Source organism: Schistocerca gregaria, chromosome 7 (assembly GCF_023897955.1).
Source record: "Schistocerca gregaria isolate iqSchGreg1 chromosome 7, iqSchGreg1.2, whole genome shotgun sequence".
NCBI lineage: Eukaryota > Metazoa > Arthropoda > Insecta > Orthoptera > Acrididae > Schistocerca > Schistocerca gregaria.
This window is the reverse complement of record NC_064926.1, coordinates 346,388,283-346,410,797: the sequence shown is the minus strand read 5'-3', so window position 1 is coordinate 346,410,797 and position 22,515 is coordinate 346,388,283. Positions and strand designations below refer to the sequence as shown.

At 40.8% G+C, this 22,515-nt stretch overlaps 1 protein-coding gene across 1 annotated transcript in view; it reads left to right on the top strand.

The window, feature by feature from the left end:
• Positions 1 to 21,263, top strand: part of LOC126281411 (glutathione S-transferase D7-like) — a 96,154-nt gene extending 74,891 nt beyond the window's left edge. Inside the window, exon 6 of the mRNA XM_049980348.1 lies at positions 20,807 to 21,263. Coding sequence (XP_049836305.1) covers positions 20,807 to 20,965 — 159 coding nt within the window. The 3' untranslated portion in view covers positions 20,966 to 21,263. The remainder of the gene's footprint in view (positions 1 to 20,806) is intronic.
• The last annotated feature ends 1,252 nt before the right edge of the window (positions 21,264 to 22,515 follow it).

Below are 22,515 nucleotides of genomic sequence, written 5' to 3'. Positions count from 1 at the left end.
ATACTCTCCATACCCAAAGATAAACAACGGCACGTCTACTGCCATTTCGTCGTTCCTATCGATACATTTAAAGTAAGTTCCCTTGGCTATTATCCAGCAATTTATGTCATTTGCATTATAATTACAATCAGTTATATACATGCACAAATAAATCCACTATTATATCCATTACATAATAAGTACAGTTGGTGTAAAACAGCTTAGAGATTCAAAATTAAAAATGTGGTACAATTTATGAGCGGATATTAAATGTCAAAAGATTTTGGATGGTGCAGAAGGTATTTTATTTACATTTTTGGTGTTACAACTACACTACTGGTTTCAGGCTTTATTTTAAGCCATTATCAAGTGGTTATGAAAACTGCCAGAAATATGATAAATATATAAATATTGTATGTAATAGAAGATGAAAAAACAAGGCTTATATATGTACTATATGAGTACAGAAGGAGTTTAAAATTCACAGACTGCTGTAGAAAAGCAATGTCAAGTGATAAAGTACATGTCAGCTAGATTTAAAAATTTACATGACCAATGAAATCGTGAGAAAAAAGAACAGGTCAAAGTAATAAAAATTGTACAATTCAATACGTACATATCTTAAGACAATGTTATCTTGTTATTCGTCTTAATCACAGACAACTTTGTCTCTAAAACCAGTTGTGCTGAAATAGCCATGACGGTCGTACTAATGTTATATTTTAGAGTTCAGAGTGGGCATCTTACTCCCAAGGAACAAAATGGCACAATGCGCCTACTGGTACATGCCCTATCGAAGTCTCCATACTTGCCATTAAAAACCTATATACTCTTTTCTCTAATACATATGAAAAAGATTCGAATGGAGATATGGCTTTATAAAACTGAAAGTTTTATTGTCTCTAGTACAGGACACGGAATACGTTCCTAATGTTTCTAAGCACACATGCACTAATATTCAGACTTATTTCAGCTTATTATTACTATCCTGTGATAACCATTGCTTCTAGCGATCCTTGCTAAAAACTTGCTTCTAATTTTGATGGGTTCTCAATCCCATCCACGAGCACTGTAACATTCAATTGCCTTCGGCACCACACGGTCGGCGCCAAACCGAGCTTCTGAATCACTGGTGGTACTGCTGATGCGCTAGGCCACTTCATGTAAGGTACAAATATCGATACTCAGTGAGTAACTACATGTAAAGCCTTACACTGTTCACTCATGTCATTATAACGGGTCACCAAACGTTACTGAATTTTTGTCAATTTATTTTTCTCTATTGAACTGTTCATTAACTCAGTTCGTCATGTTTCATCTGGTTGTAAGAGAAATAGTTCACATTTTTATCAATATAATTCTTCTCAATTTAATATTATATTGAACTTGAACCATTGCCATCTTTGACAGGCAGCTGAGAGTCTCTTTGGCTGCATTTTGTTTAAAACCTTTGATCTTACAAAAATTCACACACACAAACATACTTATTCCTGGAAGTTGGTTCGTCTAATGCAACACTATGAAAGATTCTCAATATTGAGCCATAAACGTTTCACTGCTTTTTATTTGTGAAGAATCTTCAGAGGCTTTAGGAGAGATTGAGCAACAAAATAAGGCATAAAAAATGATATATATTTACCTTTGTAACTATCGATGACTAGTAGCCCATATCCAATTAGTTAAGTAGTGTATAATGAAGAATGATGAAGAAATACCGTTTGTTTTTGATTCATAAGTTATAAAATATTATACCAAGAATCAACAGAACAACCAGTTAACACAAGGAATATTATCGCCTTTACGTTGTAGTCTGCGCTGGTAAGATATTGACTTACTTGGTGTAAAATCTTTTGAGCACTTTATTAAATACTTGTATATAGGGTAACACCCACGTATTTAACTGTGGAACAGAAATAAATAGCCGGCCGGTGTGGCCATGCGGTTCTAGGCGCTTCAGTCTGGAACCGCGTGACCGCTATGGTCGCAGGTTCGAATCCTGCCTCTGGCATGGATGTGTGTGATGTCCTTAGGTTAGTTAGGTTTAAGTAGTTCTAAGTTATAGGGGACTGATGACCACAGATGTTAAGTCCCATAGTGCTCAGAACCATTACAAATGAATAATTTATTTATAAATTAGAGCAATTATGGTGTTTTTAATAGCATTTCTCTAATCGGTGCACCTATTCCTTTAATAATGTTACTGATTGTAAGAGCTGCATTCGAATGCATTATATTGTCTGTCTGTTTGCAATTTCCATCACTTATGTAGATTATTTATAAATAACAAATGTAATTAATATACATTACATTCTTAAGCTACACAGAATAACAAATCCGTCACTGCGTACAAGGCTTCAAGAAAGTATGCATCATGATCCCACCAATATCTTTCTGCTTCCACGAGACACATCTCGATAGCAAATGATCGAATTAACTACTTTGAAGTAAATGATATAACATCCTATCCAAAAATATGAGATTCAATTTTCCACTATTGTTGAAAAGTGGTGGTGGTCGATCTTGTATGACGAATGAAAAGTATACGCCAGACGGGGAATTCAGCTTAGGCACAAACCTTTCGCGAGCCGAACTTCGAGGGCACCCTTCAAAGAATGACAGTACCAACCCTCCAGTCCGTCCAAACTTCAGAGGGTTTCCAACGTGTTATGAAATTGGAAGCACTATAGTGGGTTTAAAATTAGTTGCGACTTTTGGCAGTTCATTGCGGGGCTTGTGTAGGGAAGCGTAGTTGCTAGGGTGTAATGGACGCCTCAGCAGGCTACGATAGCGCCAGGCCTAATGGCGCGTAACCTGTCAGCCGCGCAGGCTGGTCGACCTGTAGTCTTTCTCAAGGGCTTTTAAAGATCTCTGAGTCTCACACATCTTAAATCTTCACTCGTTAGCTTCGTGGTGAACTACCTATCATTTCGTTAATTGTCAGTTATTGTGATATTTCGGAATTACCTAAAGTACTGCAAGAAATTCTTAAAGTTTGCAGTGAAAACTGGGGGTCGCTATGAATTTGCGTGTGCTGTGTGTTAAGTCATATGGTGCTGGATATGAAGTTTAGATAACGCATTAAATTATTCTTTAAACCTCCAAGGATATCGCTATCTGTCTTCAATGTCGAGAAATTGGAATGTATGTAAAGGGTACCGTCACGAACGCACTCGTCAGTGAAAAAGCAGAATGAAAAATTCATCAATCCCTCGTATCTCACTGACGATCTGAGGTATCGAAACAAGATTTTGGCAAATGATAGCACAGAAAGTGAAAAGTATTTCGCTATATGATTAATATGCGAAACTTCCACATCAATTGCGATATTCGTGCAACTAGGAGATTTTTTAAAGAACTAATGTCATTTTTGAGGACCACCAATAGTCTATGAAACGAGGATGATCGTGGGCTTAGGAGAGTATAGGTGAAGAAGCTGCACATTTATTCTTGTTCTGAAAATGGGCTTTCTCATAATTAATTATGTGTCTCGCTCTCAGCTGCTACTTTAATCATACGCTGTTTTAGGATTCTGCCACAATTTGAATTGCATTAGAATGTTAGTGAGATGTATACCTGTAAACTCTTCTGAGCTTAGACAAAATAGCAAGATGTATTACTCAAAACTCGACGCAGTCCTTCATGAATCCATGTCTCCTCAATTACATTCTTGCTATGGCTGTCAAATTGAAACTAGTCCTGTCATGTAACATTTGTAATGACTTCTTTTGACAGCATTTCAGTCTCACTGAGTGTAAGTTTCTTTTTGTTTTTCGCCACATTAGTTTTCATCTAGGCCCCTGTACTCTCAGTCGGATTTAAATGAGCATGATACGGAGGAAGCCTGATTAAACTGATGCTCTTTAGCATTAAGCCATTCCGACGGCTTGGTAGTGTGGTGTTTTTGGCTTGTGCAATGCTACAAGTTCTATTAAGTTCGCCTTACGCAAGCTAGGTTCAATTTCATCCACTCGAACATTCGTTTGTACCCAGAGAAAAATAGCCGCTTGCCTCCGCTGCATTGTTGGAGCTTTATCCACCACAACCGAGCGGTACTGTGCATTGTCCATTACTACTGTTGAATTCAGAATAATATTTTGCAAGAGAACGTATCTTCGCAGCGGTGAACGTGTTATTGGACGAGAGCTGATAAACGTAGATGCCTCTAACGCGCGACACCTCGTGGGACTGTTTATCCCAGGCGTAGCAACACCAACCGAACTGCTGACGATGTGGTAGGAAAATCCGGTTCGCCATTGGTGTTACTTGGGCAATGGCGTCATGTCCCCTCCGGTGGACCAAACGTCAAAAGTCGCAACTAATTTTAATCGCACTATAGAAGAACGTTCTGTGTGATTTATTGAAATTGCTTAAGTTAAATGGTGGGCTGATTTCCTCAGCAAAAACATCGATGTCTTTCAACTTACTTCATGGCGAAGTGGGTTACATTGTGATAATGTGCGGACACTGTACCAAAGTATGGGCTTTTTATGTACTGATGGTGAAAGCAAACTAAATTATCAGGTTTTGATCGGCAAGTAGAAGAGTTTACAGCTCCTGATCACCAATAGACGTAGCAGTGTCCCGGGGTAAATTTGAAGCATCTCTCAAGAGTATGATAGGAAATACGGGGGAACTACACTGTAAGTAGTGGTCCCTTTGGTAGATTGACTAACGATGTTAGTCGCCACCAATCTTGTTTCGAGAGGAGTGGGTTATTTCTGCTGCCCAGTTCCACTCGCTCCCTTCCTTTCGATCATGCTGCACAATACGTCACTAGTCGCCTTCAGAATATAGTTCCCCACCTGACACGCCGTGTGTTTCTCAAAATTCGTCTCTCTGTGCCACCTAGGTACAAAAGTTTGCCACAAGTCGGGTGTATTAGGAAATACAACCGGCAACTTGCTACGAACCTTCGGGGATAGGTAAAAAGTTTCAGTTGCCAATAACACAGTCCCAGATCAGAAAGCGATTATCAATATACCTGTGTCGCTGATAGGAAAGCGGAAATTTAAATCATGATCTCATCAGCGGGCCTAACTTAAGTGATAAAGGTCGGTGGGCGTTGGCAGTATAACGATGGGATAAATGCTTGAAACAGAGTTTGACCTGCTTACTCACATTTGTCAATCTGTGAACAACACATAAAGACAAAAATTCTTTAGTCTTTGCTTTTATGACACAAACTGAACAGCAAAATTATTCAGAAAGGCAAGCTAGGGTTCAGAGTATCGCTGGAAAATAATGGCTGAATTAATGTTAAATTACTGGAAAGCTAGCAAATTGACTCAACTGTGGTTTTTTTCAAAATTTCAGAAAAAGGCAAGGATTTGAAATGAGTACACATCATCACTATGAAAATAAGACGAAGAAAATAATATTAAAGGCGATACATGAGTAGCGCTTAGTTAAAGGTTTTCCCTGTATTTAAAATGACAGGAAAAGAAAGAAGTATGCAAACAGTTTCGTGAAGCGCATGTTACAGTAAGAGATTAGCAGAACCTAAAGCATAGGATGAAACCGTCTCTTCTCAAACAGCTGAAATTCCTGTCCTCGGCTGCTCGCACTGCAGTGCGGTCTTTCCGTGTCTGCTATGAATGTGGGTAATATTGCCGTACACTGTGCTGCTGCGAGCGCTATTGCTGGCTGGCAGTCGTGGGTGCGGCCGCGGGATGAAACTCCCGCGACTTGTCGTAAGGCAGAAGTCCAAATCTGCGTATCGAAATCGAAGCGGTCCTGAGAGTAGCTTCCAGTGCGAAGTCTCCATGAGTCTCTCCACGGAAACACCGCCTGCTTCCCTTCAAACATCAGTGTCCCTGCTTGGCGCACTTTGTTTAGCTAATTGCGGGAAAGGTCTAAATGCCCCTCCGATGAGGAGACTGGAATCAAGCCTGAAGTCTCATAAAAACAGTTTAGATGGCAGAACGCCAACCAGAAACGTGCTATCGGACCGAGGAATGGCCCGAAATCACGTTTCCATGGGAAAGCAAGTGTTCTGGGATTTCTCGACAGTTTTTTTAATTTTTTTGATTGTACTTACCACGAAAAACTGAAATGGAAGTTTTCTCAGTTGCAGGACAGGATAAAACTGTGTTTTCTCCTACTGGTCGCCCAGACCCACTAGGGCAGGTTAGGAACTTGAGAGACTTCATCCACCTCATATTGCTAAGTCTTCCGTCGGTATTGTCTGAACTGGACTCTCCATCCACCAGCTCGGGGACTGGGTGTTTGTGTTGCCCTCATCTTTTCATCATCATCATCAACATTTGTAATAGAGGCTCGATTGGATTGTGTGTAAATTGGGCTGTGTACAAACTGGCACATTGAACGGGCGCTGATGACCGCGCCGTTGAGCGCCCCAAAAACCAAACATCATCATCATCCGTCCGCCTGTCCAGGAGAACCCTTTTGTCCTGCCCGAACCCCAGATAAGGCTGGCAGGGCCGACTCGTGTTCACTCCTGCCAGCGCGCTGAGCTCTGTGTTGCTGACAGTACGCCTGGCCCCTGCGAGAGGCTGATTCTTCCTCGAAATTTGAGGTTCCCGTGAGCCGAAAGTAACAAGACACAGAAGGTCTTCTACATTCAAGTAATGACAGATTTCACCTGCATCAGAACAGAGTTGAAATACAAGTGCATTGCTGTCCCTGACCAGACTTGTAGTTAAGCGCGAAAGCAGTTTGATCGAGGAGAGCAAATACCGCCTGAATCGAAACAGAGGACGAAGGTGTTTGGCAAGACGTATACAAATAATTATTTAAATAGGTATAAAAATGTGAGAGCTAGACCTGGTATACGCAAAGTCTCACAAGCTAGACGTCATGGACGTATCTATGAAACTACTCATTTGGGATACAGCATAAATTGGAGAATGTGGGTTTTGGTAAGCATTGCGAAGAATTCAGAAGAATTTCCAATATGATGTTACGAAACGTGAGCAATAAGTGGAAAACTATTTTGTGAAACGAAAAGATAGTAGAGAAGTACGAGTATATTAAAACCTTTATCAGTACGAGACTCACAATGGCCATAAATAAGTTAGCCATCTAGAACTAGTTACTGCAGAATTGACGCAAACAGAAAATAGAAGGGGAATTATCCTGGACAGCAAAAATCATTGTTTATACACTACTGGCCATTAAAACTGCTACACCAAGAAGAAATGCAGATGATAAACCAGTATTCATTGGAAAAATATATTATATTAGAACTGACATGTGATTACATTTTCACGCAATTTAGGTGCATATTTCCTGAGAAATCGGTACCCAGAACGACCACCTCTGGCCGTAATAACGGCCTTGATACGCCTGGGCATTGAGTCAAACAGAGCTTGGATGGCGTGTACATGCAGCTTCAACACGATACCACAATTTATCAAGAGTAGTGACTGGCGTATTGTGACAAGCCAGTTGCTCGGCCACCATTGACCAGACGTTTTCAATTGCTGAGAGATCTGGAAAATGTGCCTGCCAGCAGTCGAACATTTTTTGTTTCCAGAAAGGCCGGTACAGGACATGCAACATGCGGTCGTGCATTATCCTGCTGAAATGTAAGGTTTCGCAGGGATCGAGTGAACGGTAGAGACACGGGTCTTAACACATCTGAAATGTAACGTCCATTGTTCAAAGTGCCGTCACTGCGAACAAGAAGAGGTGACCGAGGCGTGTAACCAATGGCACCCCATACCATCACGCCGGGCGATACGCCAGTATGGCGATGACGAATACACGCTTCCAAAGTGCGTTCACCGCGATGTCGCCAAACATGGATGCGACCATCATGATGCTGTAAACAGAACCTGGATTCATCCGAAAAAATGACGTTTTGCCATTCGTGCACCCAAGTTCGTCGTTGAGTACACCATCGCAGGCGCTCCTGTCTGTGATGTAGCGTCAAGGGTAACCGCACCCATGGTCTCCGAGCTGATAGTCCATGCTGCTGCAAACGTTGTCGAACTGTTCGTGCAGATGGTTATTGTCTCCCCATCTGTTGACTCAGGGATCGAGACGCGGATAAGATGCCTGTCATCTCGACTGCTAGCGATACGAGCCGTTGGCATCCAGCATGGAGTTCCGTATTACTGTCCTGAACCCACCGATTCCAAATTCTGATAACAATCATTGGATCTCGGCCAACGAGAGCAGCAATGTCGCGATACGATAAACCACAAGCGCGATAGGCTACAATCCGACCTTTATCAAAGTCGGAAACGTGATGGTACGCATTTCTTCTCCTTACACGAGGCATCAAAACAATGTTCCCCAGGCGACGCCGGTCAACTGCTGTTTGTGTATGAGAAATCGGTTGGATACGTTCCTCATGTCAGCACGTTGTAGGTGTCACAACCGGCGCCAACCTTCTGTGAAAGCTCTGAAAAGCTAATCATTTGCATATCACAGCATCTTCTTCCTGTCGGTTAAATTACGCGTCTGTAGCACCTTCATCTTCGTGATGTATCAATTTTATTGGCCAGTGGTGTAGTATAAATTTCCGACGTCATTGTGTGCAGCGTGCAGAAACAGACTTCAACAGGTTAGAAAAAGGAGAAAACGAAAACAAACCAGTTAAGTGACTTTGGAAGAAATTGGTCTTTTAAGACTTTATTTCCTGAAAGATGTATTTGTAATTAGCTTTTCAAATATAAAACATCCATTTGTCCGGTAAGTTATTATACACACATTAGATGTAAGTACTAAATATTTGACAAAGTCGTGTGAATGTTTATCTTAGCGTAAGTGCTGATAATTTTTTTTGTCCAAAAGGCAGCTAAATGTACTTTAATAAAAGAAGTTACTTCTGTACATTCCCAAAAATTTCATACCGAATTACGTTACTAAGTTGCGTGACAGTTTAATACAGGAAAATCTGCATCTGTTGGTAATTGTGTGATCACATCTCTTTCGTCTCACAGCACATCTGTTCAAATACATTAAAATAATGAATGTCGTGTGACTAGGTCCTCCCGTCGGGTAGACCGTTCGTCGGGAGCAAGTCTTTCGACTGCACGCCACTTCGGCGACTTGCGCGCCGATGGAGATGAAATTATGATGCTTAGGACAACACAACACCCAGTCTCTGAGCGGATAAAATCTGCGACCCAGCCGGGAATTGAACCCGGGCCCTTAGGATTGACATTCTGTCGTGCTGACCACATTTTTTTTTTGTTCGATATAGTTCGTTGCGTTTGGTCTGCGTGGGCGTCACAAGATCGTTGATTCCTTGACCCAGTTTTTTTTTTTTATAACAGAGAGCACCAGCCCTCTGACCGAACACGCTGAGCTACCGTGCCGGCGACCAGCCAGCTACCGGGGGCGGACTTCAAATACAATGAAAGCGTGTACATTTCACTGTGTTTCATAAACCACATGATGGAACTTCTTGCCATCAATGTATTAGCCCCACTGCCTGTTAAGTTAATTTATGTCGTGATGGATGCATTATAACCACCCACTACACTTTTGGCTAATTAGGACTGAAATAAACCGTGTACCTAAAGTTCCCTGTTGCACATGAAAGGCCTCTACTCCGAAGAGTAAATGAAATCCGTGAAATGTTGGTGCAGTTATAACCGAATCGCCGTTGCTCTGCATTTGGAGCAATGACAACAAGAAGTAAAAACTCTGTTAACGTTAAACGAAAATAAAATTTGCCGGGATGGGATTACAGTAATTAGCTAAATTTGAAAAGTTATTTAAGTTTAGTTGATGAATTAAGGAAAATTAATGGTCGCCCGATCACTATGTGAACATAGATACTGTCATTATAATCACTGTCCGCTAATGGTGAAAAAGTACATAACAATGTTTGATTTTGTCGTAAGGCGAAAACAGTAAAAAATTGGTAAATATTGCTCCAGCGTGATTCCAGATGGATATGTCACAGCGAAAAAACCTCTTTCAGTTACACACCAGCTCATGGAAATCAATTAGTAGTAACCAAAGAACAAAAAATTTCATCACTAATAAAAAATTAGGAAATGCAAAAATTCGTGAGGTTGTAATGTTGATGCCTTAATTTGTTCTGAAAGCGGTTTTGATATTCAAGACAATAAAAGCGGGTTAAAAGCTGTGAGCTATCTGGGGACATTTATTTTAACATTGATCATTGTTCCGTTAAAATTTCAGCATATTAAACTTGATTCATAACGAAACTGGTGCCTTATTTAGGATTGTGAAAATGTGAGTTTGTAATCTTACGGAACACATCAAATATGGAGCCAAGATTCGGAGACAGCATACAACACTGCATCCATAAAATAACACACGAAGAACGTTGAAACGTATGAAAGAGGAAATTAACCACGACCAACTGATTCAATTTTCACCCAAAGAAGTTACGTTCGTAGCGCAATCATGTCCGTCATGAAATTACCACACACTGGTATACTAAATTCATAGCAACTCTCTGTGAAATCTTCCCGAAAAGAATAGCTGAGGGCTACTTTGATGATTACACTACATGCTTCACGTAGTCAACTTGGTTTACACAAAGAGTGTAACTCCACAATAATTTTTATAATTAAAATAAATTACATCGAAGCACAAATTACAAAAGAAAAACCTCAAACTGGTTACTATCGTCTTACTATTAACCCGATGGGTCAAACAATTGGATAAGCACGTGGTACTGGTCTCACAAAGTACACCCCACGTGGGTTGAACATAAAGAAAAGTTGCTATATTGAAAAATATTATCAAGTCGAGGCGTTATAATCTCACGCACATTGGCATTTAAGATTGATGGTCTTAGTTAGAGTTACTGATCAACACGTGGTTCCACTTTACTCACAAAGTAATGACAAAGCAACTACTGGAAGATATTCTGAACTTCACTCTTACACTGCTTTGCAATTTAAGATAACATTAGATATTTTAGATCTAAACCTGAAATAAAGGTGCTTAAATTTTCAGTTAGGCTGATCTTAAGAAATCCATTGTCCTACGGACTTAGCAGACACGCCCTTAGCCGGAGATCTTACCACTTCAGACGCTCGCCACGGACAGACTGACCTGGGCTCCTACCAAGGGTGCTTCCGTATACAAAACGGAAGTGACCAGAGGGGCAGCTTCCTATACCAACATGACAAGGGACGGACAGGACAATACTAAGGATAGAAACCTCTTTGCTTTTAGAAAGCGTAGCTACCTGTTCTGACGTTGGTCCTACTGTTCTCTAGCAGACAGGCTTGTCTGCTACCATCCAGCATGCAACTAAAAATACACTTGCTCATTCATCCTCTCACACAGAAGGGAAGGCGGATGACAGTAACTTATCATATACAATATATAAAAGAAAGCGGATGTAGGTTCCGTATGAGACTGTGTGACATGACTTACATATAAACGGTGTTTTAAAGTGTAGTAGTGTGACACACCGTTCTTGATTATGTGTAAAAGTAACACGTTCCACTGCTCAGTCTCCTCCCAGATAGTCAGAAACACCACAGTAAATTTAGAAGTGGAATGTATGCCGTAAATGACAACAGTTCTAAGAAATTAACATGAAAGGAATCCGACAGAGACCTTTCAAGTTCATTCATTGTAACGCTTACTGTCTTTCATTTCACTGAAAAGTTATTTGTGTTTTGTTCATTATTGAATGCTGTCATTTAGCATATAATTTATCGTAGTGATAGCGTCATTCAATAATCACTTTCCTGTGAGTAACAGTTACGTAACTTGCGAAGTTAAAAGTTTGATTGTGAAAGAATGGTAAAGTTCGTGGTATGATTTTATTGACTCATTGGGTTCTAGTAACGTCAGCTTTTATTACTATTCATTAACAAGTACTGCTAATTGCCTTGTGCAGTTACTACTATTATTTGCTCAAGACTTTAGCACACGTTTCTTACTGTTTGCAGTTGCGTAAAAATGAAAACCTACTTATTCATGAAAAAGTACAATAATTTTACTTTCTTAAGCATTGTCTTTCAAATTACGTTTTAATGGAGTGAAGCACTGAAGTAATTAATAAGTGTTTTGCATATTATTGATTTTTTATTTCTATTGTTTCTTTAATAAAAACTGTGTAATAGTTCCTCAATCACCAGAAATTCTCAGATCATCAGTAATGGATAGAACGGATCCTACTTAGGTATTTTGTCTTAAGTAAAAGTGAAGACCATCAATGTGGTGTAATTCAGTATTACTGAAACACAAAATGAGCTGTGACGCTGGCTACCCATATGTAAGTCTGACCAAGTAAGTGGTTGGATCTTAATTGAGGATGAGATGTCGTTAGTGCAATGTAAAGTATTGTTGGTTGACAATGTGCAGCACAGGCTGATCTTCCTGTAACTCTGTAACAAATGATATTGGGCCAATAGTACTCCTCACCAGAAAGAAAACTGGCGTTCTACGGATCGGAGCATGGAATGTCAGATCCCTTAATCGGGCAGGTAGGTTAAAAAATTGAAAAAGGGAAATGGATAGGTTAAAGTTAGATATAGTGGGAATTAGTGAAGTCCGGTGGCAGGAGGAACAAGACTTCTGGTCAGGTGACTACAGGGTTATAAATACAAAATCAAATAGGGGTAATGCAGGAGTAGGTTTAATAATGAATAGGAAAATAGGAATGCGGGTAAGCTACTACAAACAGCATAGTGAACGCATTATTGTGGCCAAGATAGATACGAAGCCCACACCTACTACAGTAGTACAAGTTTATATGCCAACTAGCTCTGCAGATGACGAAGAAATTGAAGAAATGTATGATGAAATAAAAGAAATTATTCAGATAGTAAAGGGTGATGAAAATTTAATAGTCATGGATGACTGGAATTCGGCAGTAGGAAAAGGGAGAGAAGGAAACGTAGTAGGTGAATATGGATTGGGGCTAAGAAATGAAAGAGGTACGCGCCTGGTAGAATTTTGCACAGAGCACAACTTAATCATAGCTAATACTTGGTTTAAGAATCATGAAAGAAGGTTGTATACATGGAAGAACCCTGGAGATACTAAAAGGTATCAGATAGATTATATAATGGTAAGACAGAGATTTAGGAACCAGGTTTTAAATTGTAATACATTTCCAGGGGCAGATGTGGACTCTGACCACAATCTATTGGCTATGACCTGTAGATTAAAACTGAAGAAACTGCAAAAAGGAGGGAACTTAAGGAGATATGACGAGGATAAACTGAAAGAAACAGAGGTTGTACAGAGTTTCAGGGAGAGCGTAAGGGAACAATTGACAGGAATGGGGGAAACAAATACAGTAGAAGAAGAATGGGTAGCTTTGAGGGATGAAGTAGTGAAGGCAGCAGATAATCAAGTAGGTAAAAAGACGAGGGCTAGTAGAAATCCTTGGGTAACAGAAGAAATAATGAATTTAATTGATGAAAGGAGAAAATATAAAAATGCAGTAAATGAAGCAGGCAAAAAGGAATAAAAACGTCTCAAAAATGAGATCGACAGGAAGTGCAAAATGGATAAGCAGGGATGGCTAGAGGACAGTATTGAGGGCTAGTAGAAATCCTTGGGTAACAGAAGAAATAATGAATTTAATTGATGAAAGGAGAAAATATAAAAATGCAGTAAATGAAGCAGGCAAAAAGGAATACAAACGTCTCAAAAATGAGATCGACAGGAAGTGCAAAATGGATAAGCAGGGATGGCTAGAGGACAGTATTATGGAAATGGAAGAGAATGTGGATGAAGATGAAATGGGAGATGCTGCGTGAAGAGTTTGTCAGAACACTGAAAGACCTGAGCCTAAACAAGGCCCCCGGAGTAGACAACATTCCATTGGAACTACTGACGGCCTTGGGAGAGCCAGTCCTGACAAAACTCTACCATCTGGTGAACAAGATGTATGAAACAGGCGAAATACCCGCAGACTTCAAGAAGAATATAATAATTCCAATCCCAAAGAAAGCAGGTGTTGACAGATGTGAAAATTACCGAACAATCAGTTTAATAAGCCACAGCTGCAAAATACTAACACGAATTCTTTACAGACGAATGGAAAAACTGGTAGAAGCCGACCTCGGGGAAGATCAGTTTGGATTCCGTAGAAATGTTGGAACACGTGAGGCAATACTGAACTTACGACTTTTCTTAGAAGAAAGATTAAGGAAAGGCAAACCTACGTTTCTAGCATTCGTAGACTTAGAGAAAGCTTGACAATGTTGACTGGAATACTCTCTTTCAAATTCTAAATGTGGCAGGGGTAAAATACAGGGAGCGAAAGGCTATTTACAATTTGTACAGAAACCAGATGGCAGTTATAAGAGTCGAGGGACATGAAAGGGAAGCAGTTGTTGGGAAGGGAGTAAGACAGGGTTGTAGCCTCTCCCCGATGTTATTCAATCTGTATATTGAGCAAGCAGTAAGGGAAACAAAAGAAAAATTCGGAGTACGTATTAAAATCTATGGAGAAGAAATAAAAACTTTGAGGTTTGCCGATGACATTGTAATTCTGTCAGAGACAGCAAAGGACTTGGAAGAGCAGTTGAATGGAATGGACAGTGTCTTGAAAGGAGGATATAAGATGAACATAAACAAAAGCAAAACGAAAATAATGGAATGTAATCGAATTAAGTCGGGTGCTGCTGAGGGAATTAGATTAGGAAGTGCGACACTTAAAGTAGTAAAGGAGTATTGCTATTTGGGGAGCAAAATAACTGATGATGGTCCAAGTAGAGAGGATATAAAATGTAGACTGTCAATGGCAAGGAAAGCGTTTCTGAAGAACAGAAATTTGTTAACATCGAGTATAGATTTAAGTGTCAGGAAGTCATTTCTGAAAGTATTTGTATGGAGTGTAGCCATGTATGGAAGTAAAACATGGACGATAAATAGTTTGGACAAGAAGAGAATAGAAGCTTTCGAAATGTGGTGCTACAGAAGAATGCTGAAGATTAGATGGGTAGATCACATAACTAATGAGGAAGTATTGAATAGGATTGGGGAGAAGAGAAGTTTGTGGCACAACTTGACCAGAAGAAGGGATCGGTTGGTAGGACATGTTCTGAGCATCAAGGGATCACCAATTTAGTATTGGAGGGCAGTGTGGAGGGTAAAAATCGTAGAGATAGACCAAGAGATGAATACACTAAGCAGATTCAGAAGGATGTAGGTTGCACTAGGTACTGGGAGATGAAGAAGCTTGCACAGGATAGAGTAGCATGGAGAGCTGCATCAAACCAGTCTCAGGACTGAAGACCACAACAACAACAACAGTACTCCTCATGTTATTTTGCATCCTCTTGCAGTAATTGTACTGTTCCCAGATACTGCTATATACTACGCCAGCCCTCACCAAATGTATGCTGTGCCATTGCATACTTAAGCACCACTGCTTTCGACCATTTTCCAACAACAACAAAAATGGAAGGAGAACCACAGCTTCACTCAACTCGACTCTCTCTCTCAACATCCCCTCTCCCCCCCCACCCCCACCCCCCGCCTTCTCCTCTGCAAGGTAATGAACTGCTGGCGTACAGCGATAATGCAACTCCCAGTTCACTAGAATCTCTGACAATGTCACATTGCCCTGACTAAACCTAGCATATCTACTTACAACTATCTTACAACTAATACTTATTTATCTTTATTATGAGAAAACATTCCATTTCATCGGACATGTCCGAAAGAATACACATCACACACTCATATAACTGATTCGTCTAGAAGGGCAAAGGATCACCTGATTCAGTGCAGATGCACAAGTACGTCCGGCGTCCTGGGACTCGCAGAGTATCGAACACGGAGGAAACATCTACATCTACATCCATACTCCGCAAGCCACCTGACGGTGTGTGGCGGAGGGTACCCTGGGTACCACTATCGGTTCTCCCTTCTATTCCAGTCTCCTATTGTACGTGGAAAGAAAGATTGTCGGTATGCTTCTGTGTGGGCTCTAATCTCTCTGATTTTATCCTCATGGTCTCTTCGCGAGATATACGTAGGAGGGAGCAACATACTGCTTGACTCTTCGGTGAAGGTATGTTCTCGAAACTTTAACTAAAGCCTGTACCGAGCTACTGAGCGTCTCTGCTGCAGAGTTTTCCACTGGAGTTTATCTATCATCTCCCTAACACTTTCGCGATTACTAAGTGATCCTGTAACGAAGCGCGCTGCTCTCCGTTGGATCTTCTCTATCTCTTCTATCAACCCGATCTGGTGCGGATCCCACACTGATGAGCAGTATTCAAGCAGTGGGCGAACAAGCGTACTGTAACCTACTTCCTTTGTTTTCGGATTACATTTCCTTAGGATTCTTCCAATGAATCTCAGTCTGGCATCTGCTTTATCGACGATCAACTTTATATGATCATTCCAAACGGACAGGACTGCAGATAGGTGGTGCTTGGTGGGAATGTACGGACGCAGGAGGAGCTGGCCGCTGTTCGGGAACAGCTGAACGTGTTGATGGCCGGGGTCAGCTGTCTTCAGGCTGCTGCCTCAGAGTGTAGCGGGAATGGGGAGTCTGGTGCGTCGCATGGTACACCCCAGGTGTTACATGCTTCACTCACTGTCCCTGCTGTCGAGACATCTTCGTGGGTACCGGGCGCGATTGGGCTACCCTCTCCCCAAGGGGAGTGGCGGGTTCAGCGGCGTTGGCGGCGTACGAGGTGGAGGGTAAATGTGAAGGCTGGCCGTGTGGCATTGCCCGCTCTGCCTGTGAGTGGACATGTGGCCACTCCTTCAGCAATGTCCGAACAGGCACATGGGGAGGGGGGGGGGGGCGTTATTAGTGACTGGGAGCTCCAGCGTGAGGCGGGTGATGGAGCCCCTTAGGGAAATAGCAGAAAGGTCGGGGAAGAAGGCCAGTGTTCACTCTGCTTGCCGGGGGATCTCATCCGAGATGTGGAGGAGGCCCTGCCGGCGGCGATAGAGAGCACTGGGTGCACCCAATTGCAAATTGTTGCTCATGTCGGCACCAATGGCTCCTGCCGGCTTGGTTCAGAGGTCATCTTCAGTTCATACAGCCGGTTGGCGGAGTTGGTGAAGGCGGAAAGCCTCGCTCACGGGGCTTTTTGTGGATGATGCTGTGGTATATCGAGAGGTTGTAACAATGGAAAATTGTACTGAGATGCAGGAGGATCTGCAGCGAATTGACGCATGGTGCAGGGAATGGCAATTGAATCTCAGTGTAGACAAGTGTAATGTACTGCGAATACATAGAAAGAAAGATTCCTTATCATTTAGCTACAATATAGCAGGTCAGCAACTGGAAGCATTTAATTCCATAAATTATCTGGGAGTACGCATTAGGAGTGATTTAAAATGGAATGTTCATATAAAGTTGATCGTCGGCAAAGCAGATGCCAGACTGAGATTCATTGAAATAATCCTAAGGAAATGCAATCCGAAAACAAAGGAAGTAGGTTACAGTACGCTTGTTCGCCCACTGCTTGAATACTGCTCAGCAGTGTGGGATCCGTACCAGATAGGGTTGATAGAAAAGTTAGAGAAGATCCAACGGAGAACAGCGTGCTTCGTTACAGGATCATTTAGTAATCGCAAAAGCGTTACGGAGATGATAGATAAACTCCAGTGGAAGACTCTGCAGGAGAGACGCTCAGTAGCTCTGTACAGGCTTTTGTTGAAGTTTCGAGAACATACCTTCACTGAGGAGTAAAGTATATTGCTCCCTGCCACGTATATCTCGCGAAGAGACCGTGAGGATGAAATCAAAGAGATTAGAGCCCACATAGAGGCATACCGACAATCCTCCTTTCCACGAACAATACGAGACTGGAATAGAAGGGAGAACCGATAGAGGTACACAAGGTACCCTCCGCCAAACGCCGTCAGGTGGCTTGCGGAGTATGGATGTAGATGTAGATGTAGAATGTGGGTCTGCCGTGAGACGTGCTGATATAGTCCATGCAGTTACAATAACACTGTGCCCCGGATGGCGCAGTGGTTAACACACCTCCCTAGTAAGCAGGAGATGCTGGGTTCCAAACCTGATCCGGTACTCATTTTCATTTGTTGCCTCCGATTCCGCATGGTGTCCCAATGCAGCTGATATCAGTAATACCATTCCTTTCTTTCCCAATCTCCCACCTCCACCTTCAATTTACATATAGTACACTTATCTACAAACTTTGATTCATATAAAAATACATCGAAAAGTAAAATTGCAAGGAAAAAATTTGGTAGTCCACAGAGTTTTTCTGTTACATTACTACACACTTAATGATAAAAATTCACTACAATGTGTCACTTTAATCAGTAAAAAATTAAAGTATTAGAAGTAATTAAAGTGCATTATAATTATTTGTTATTTCCATGAAACTGATCTATTTTGGGCCACAGTTAAATAGATTGAAGTTACTCTTGACAAGATTTAATCTCAAACATTTAATGCCTTTTTATCAGACACCAAGGGTAATGAAAACATTAATATACCTATCACACTAATGACGAACTCCAGTGATCCGCCTGTTAATGGCGTTGGGTACTACACCCAGAGGAAAAAGAAGACTGAGCAGTTTGCTGTTTTTATGTTAAGACGATAGAATAAAACTGGATCAGGCATATAGTGGCAAAGACTCAAACTGATAACCACTGGGTCCACTCAGAAATTCTAGGCGCTTCAGTCCGGAACCGCGCTGTTACTACGGTCGCAGGTTTGAATCCTGCCTCGGGCGTGGATGTGTGTGATGTCCTTAGGTTAGTTAGGTTTAAGTAGTTTTTAAGTCTCGGGGACTGATGACTTCAGATGTTAAGTCCCATAGTGCTTAGAGCCATTTTTTCCACTCAGAAATAGTCTTGAGCGACTTTCCAGTAGGAACTGAAAAGAAATAGAAGTGTCTCCCGTAACAGCCGGAAAAAAGACTACACGTCTGTCTCCTCACTATCCTGGCGTTCTGAAGACTTTGCTGTAGGCGTTTCCTTAAGTTTCATTCGAGAGCCCTGATTGTATATCTTTGCCATTTGAATTGCATTTTAGCAACTTTAAGAAATCTTAGGTAATGCCCTCTTTTTCCATGTTAAAGGAAACAGACATTTATCAAAAAATATCTGTTCTGAAAGCAGGCTATTTAATTTGACGAATTCTCACTGGATCTGCAACGGCTGTTACCTTGCCGTTCTCAGCCTCTTCCATTGATCATTGTTGACGCATTGGTCAACAGGAAGCCATGCGCCCGAACCCAAGCCTACAATAGCACTTTTGAGTGAGCACCTATAGCGTCATTTCCTGGAGAGCTTCTTCCCTCTGTGTCTCTGACGCACCCCTTGTACAGTGTGTGTACGCAGAATGGTTTGATTCTGGTTTCATTCCAGAATGCTCTATGCAATCCTCTTCATCCCTGCTTAACTAGTGCAACATATATTCACCTGAATCTGCTGACTGTATTCAACCCTTGGTGCCCCTCTACCATCCTCTTTCCTCTTCCCTCCCCCCCCTCTCTGTCTCTCTCTCTCTCTCTCACACACACACACACATACACACACACACACACACACACACACACACACACACATTTCTTGTTATCAAACTGACAATTCCTTCATGCCTCGGATGCGTTCTCTCAACTGATCTCTTCTTATAGCTAAGCAGTGCCATGAGTTTATTTTCTCCCCAAATTTGTTTGTCCTCATTAGTTTTTGGTTATTCGATCTAATCTTCAACACTTTTCTGTAGCATGTTGTTTCAAAAGCTACAGTTCTCTTCTTGTCCGAACTGTTTATTATCCACATTTCACTTCTGTGCAAGTCAAAATATACACAAAAAGGATAACTGACAAGAATTACTCGTCCAGCATAACTGAGTCATTTATCATCAGTGTGCTATGCTCTTCACACTAGAAAAATTATAAATGTAACTAAAAGCAGAAAAATGACAGTTTTGAAAAAAAGCTCTTGCTTTTCTAGCTACTTTGAGTGTTTAGCATTAACTGATAATGCTTAATTAACAATTTATTTTTATGAACATGTCATGAGGTACCTGAGATTCTGTTTAGCCAGTGTTCTGTCATCTGAAATGTATTGTAAGTTACAGAGGGTTGACAATCACGGAGCTTTTTTTTATAGATGTCTGGATGTATCTAGTTTGAACTATTACCAAGTAGCAAGAGCTCCTGAAAGTGTACCAAAGCAATCTGGAGTTCTAACGACACAATGTGAAAGTATCTAATGGAGTGTTACAGTTACGAAAATATTCACAAAACGACATAAAGGATGGTCAGTTGACGAGTTGCTATTTCTTTCAAATATAAGTATCTTAGTTACCAATAAATGCAACTGTATCGTCACATATTCCTGTAAAAGCTTTTCTCATTTATTCACTAAATTGATGTAAATGCCAGGAAAGGAAATTTTGTGCCAAACGAGCGCCTAAGCCGACCTGTTTTTATCGTCACTGAGGATAACTCTTACTTTTGAACACTCCTACCAGATGTTCTCTCACGGTGTATGCACATCGGAGTAGCACACTTTGTGAACTTACCCTGCCACCAGAAAATAAATAAACAAATAAATATAAATAAAATTTGAAATAGGTTCACTTAAATGTAACCATGCCTTCAGAATACCACTAATTTTCATTTGTCACAACACACTCACTTTTCTGAATCCATTTCATCGCTGTTGTCTCATGTACTCACAATTGACTTATTTAATCCAAATTAATTCCATTGATTTCATTTTCTAACCTAGTTCAGTTGAGAAGGAAAGGAAATTTTAGTTTCTTCTCTAAATGACTTATTGGTCAGTGCATCAGAAAGAATAAACCATTGAAGGACCTCGGAAATATGTTGTAAAGATTTTCTGTAACATAAAGCACTTTACCATTATTGTTTTAGATTTACTAATATCACAACAATATGCTGGTTGTCAAGGCACAGTGACACAGCTAATTTTTGTTTTACAGGCAATGGGAGTAGTCCTTGATGCATACCCAAAGATAAGGGAGTGGCTGCAACGATGTAACAGCACCATCCCCCACTTTGAAGAGGAAAATAAGGAAGGACTGAAGGATGTCACTGAAGTCATTAAAAGCAGAGTGACTTATAATGTATATGCGCCGTAACTATGAGGCTTCAAATATCTGTATTTGAAAGTCAATTACTTATCTGTATGACTGGTGTATTCTTTTGATTATACCTTTTTTACTATATATTTACTGCTGTATTTGCTTCCAAGTTTTGGTTTCATTGTTTCAACTTCTCATACTTATTAAAAGAAAACAAATCAATGGGACCTAAATAATTATCAATGACATATTTAATGAAATTCTATAGCACCAAATTTTATGTATGTAAAAAGTAGATTTATCATTCTTACCATTACTGTACAAAAATAAAACAAGTCTGAAGTGACACACAAAACTGACAGTGTCAAATTTGTGATATTCATTCGTATCATTGGATGTGTAAATTTATTTAAAGAAGTATCTTCTGAGAATAATTCTTTCCCAGTTGTTGAATAATTCCTCTAAGTTACACCTTTCTTTAATTTCGCATTCAGTGGTTTTCCAATCTCTGCAAAATCCTGAACAAATTTTCGGTAATAATTACCCAACCCAATAAATGACTGCAATTGTATAGCTGTGTGTGGAGTTGCAAAGTCATGTACAGCAGAAGTGAGATGAGTATTGATCCTCATTCTGTCCTAACAGATAATATGCTCTGCGTAATTCACCTGTGTGTGAGCAAAATGACAGCTGTTAATGGTAAGTGTGACACGTGCAGATTTTAACCCGTCAAACGCTTTTTCTAGTCATTCTGCATCTTTGAACAAATCTTTAGAAAACGCTATATCTTGGAAATAGACTATGTACTTTTTGGGTTTTTGACTCTGAAGAACTCCATTGAATAATCACTGGAAAGTAACAGACACAATATTCAATTCAAAAGACATTCTACAACACTCGTAGTAGAATATCGGCAGGCTGAGCCTTTTCCATGAACAAGCTTTTGACGAATTCACTACTTTTATACAGCATTTTTTTCTGGTTACACTTAACGCAGTCAAATTAAAAAGTGCAAAACGTTTTCTATCTAACACCTTCCACTCGTTTCAGGCTTCTGACCCAGTGAATACGGTGGTTGTGATGAGTCCTATACTTCTTTCAGAGCATGCGGAAGCGACGCGTGAGACCCGCGCCGCCTTACTAGGCAAGGTCCTAGTGGAGGTGGTTTGCCATTGCCTTCCTCCGACCGTAATGGAGATGAATTATGATGATGAAGACGACACAACAACACCCAGTCATCTCGAAGCCGGAAAAATCTCTGACCCCGCTGGGAATCGAACCCGGGAGCCTGTGCTCGGGAAGCGAGAACGCTACCACGAGCCCACAAGCTGCGGACACACGATGCTTAACGAAGACTAAATTCAGAATTAACTGAATCGTTCCATTTTTTTTAAGTTGTTGGTTGGTTGTTTGAGTTGGAGGAGGGGACCAAACAGCAAGGTCACAGGTCATTCTCTGGTTATTAAACACGCAGGCGAGGAAATAAAATCCTTTGACAAATTGCTAGCCAACCCCACATTTGACACACTTAAGACTTCGTCAGCTCTATTGCCACAGTCCTTCAGTCGACCCACTCATGCACAGTTTGACAGAGATTTAACGTCAAC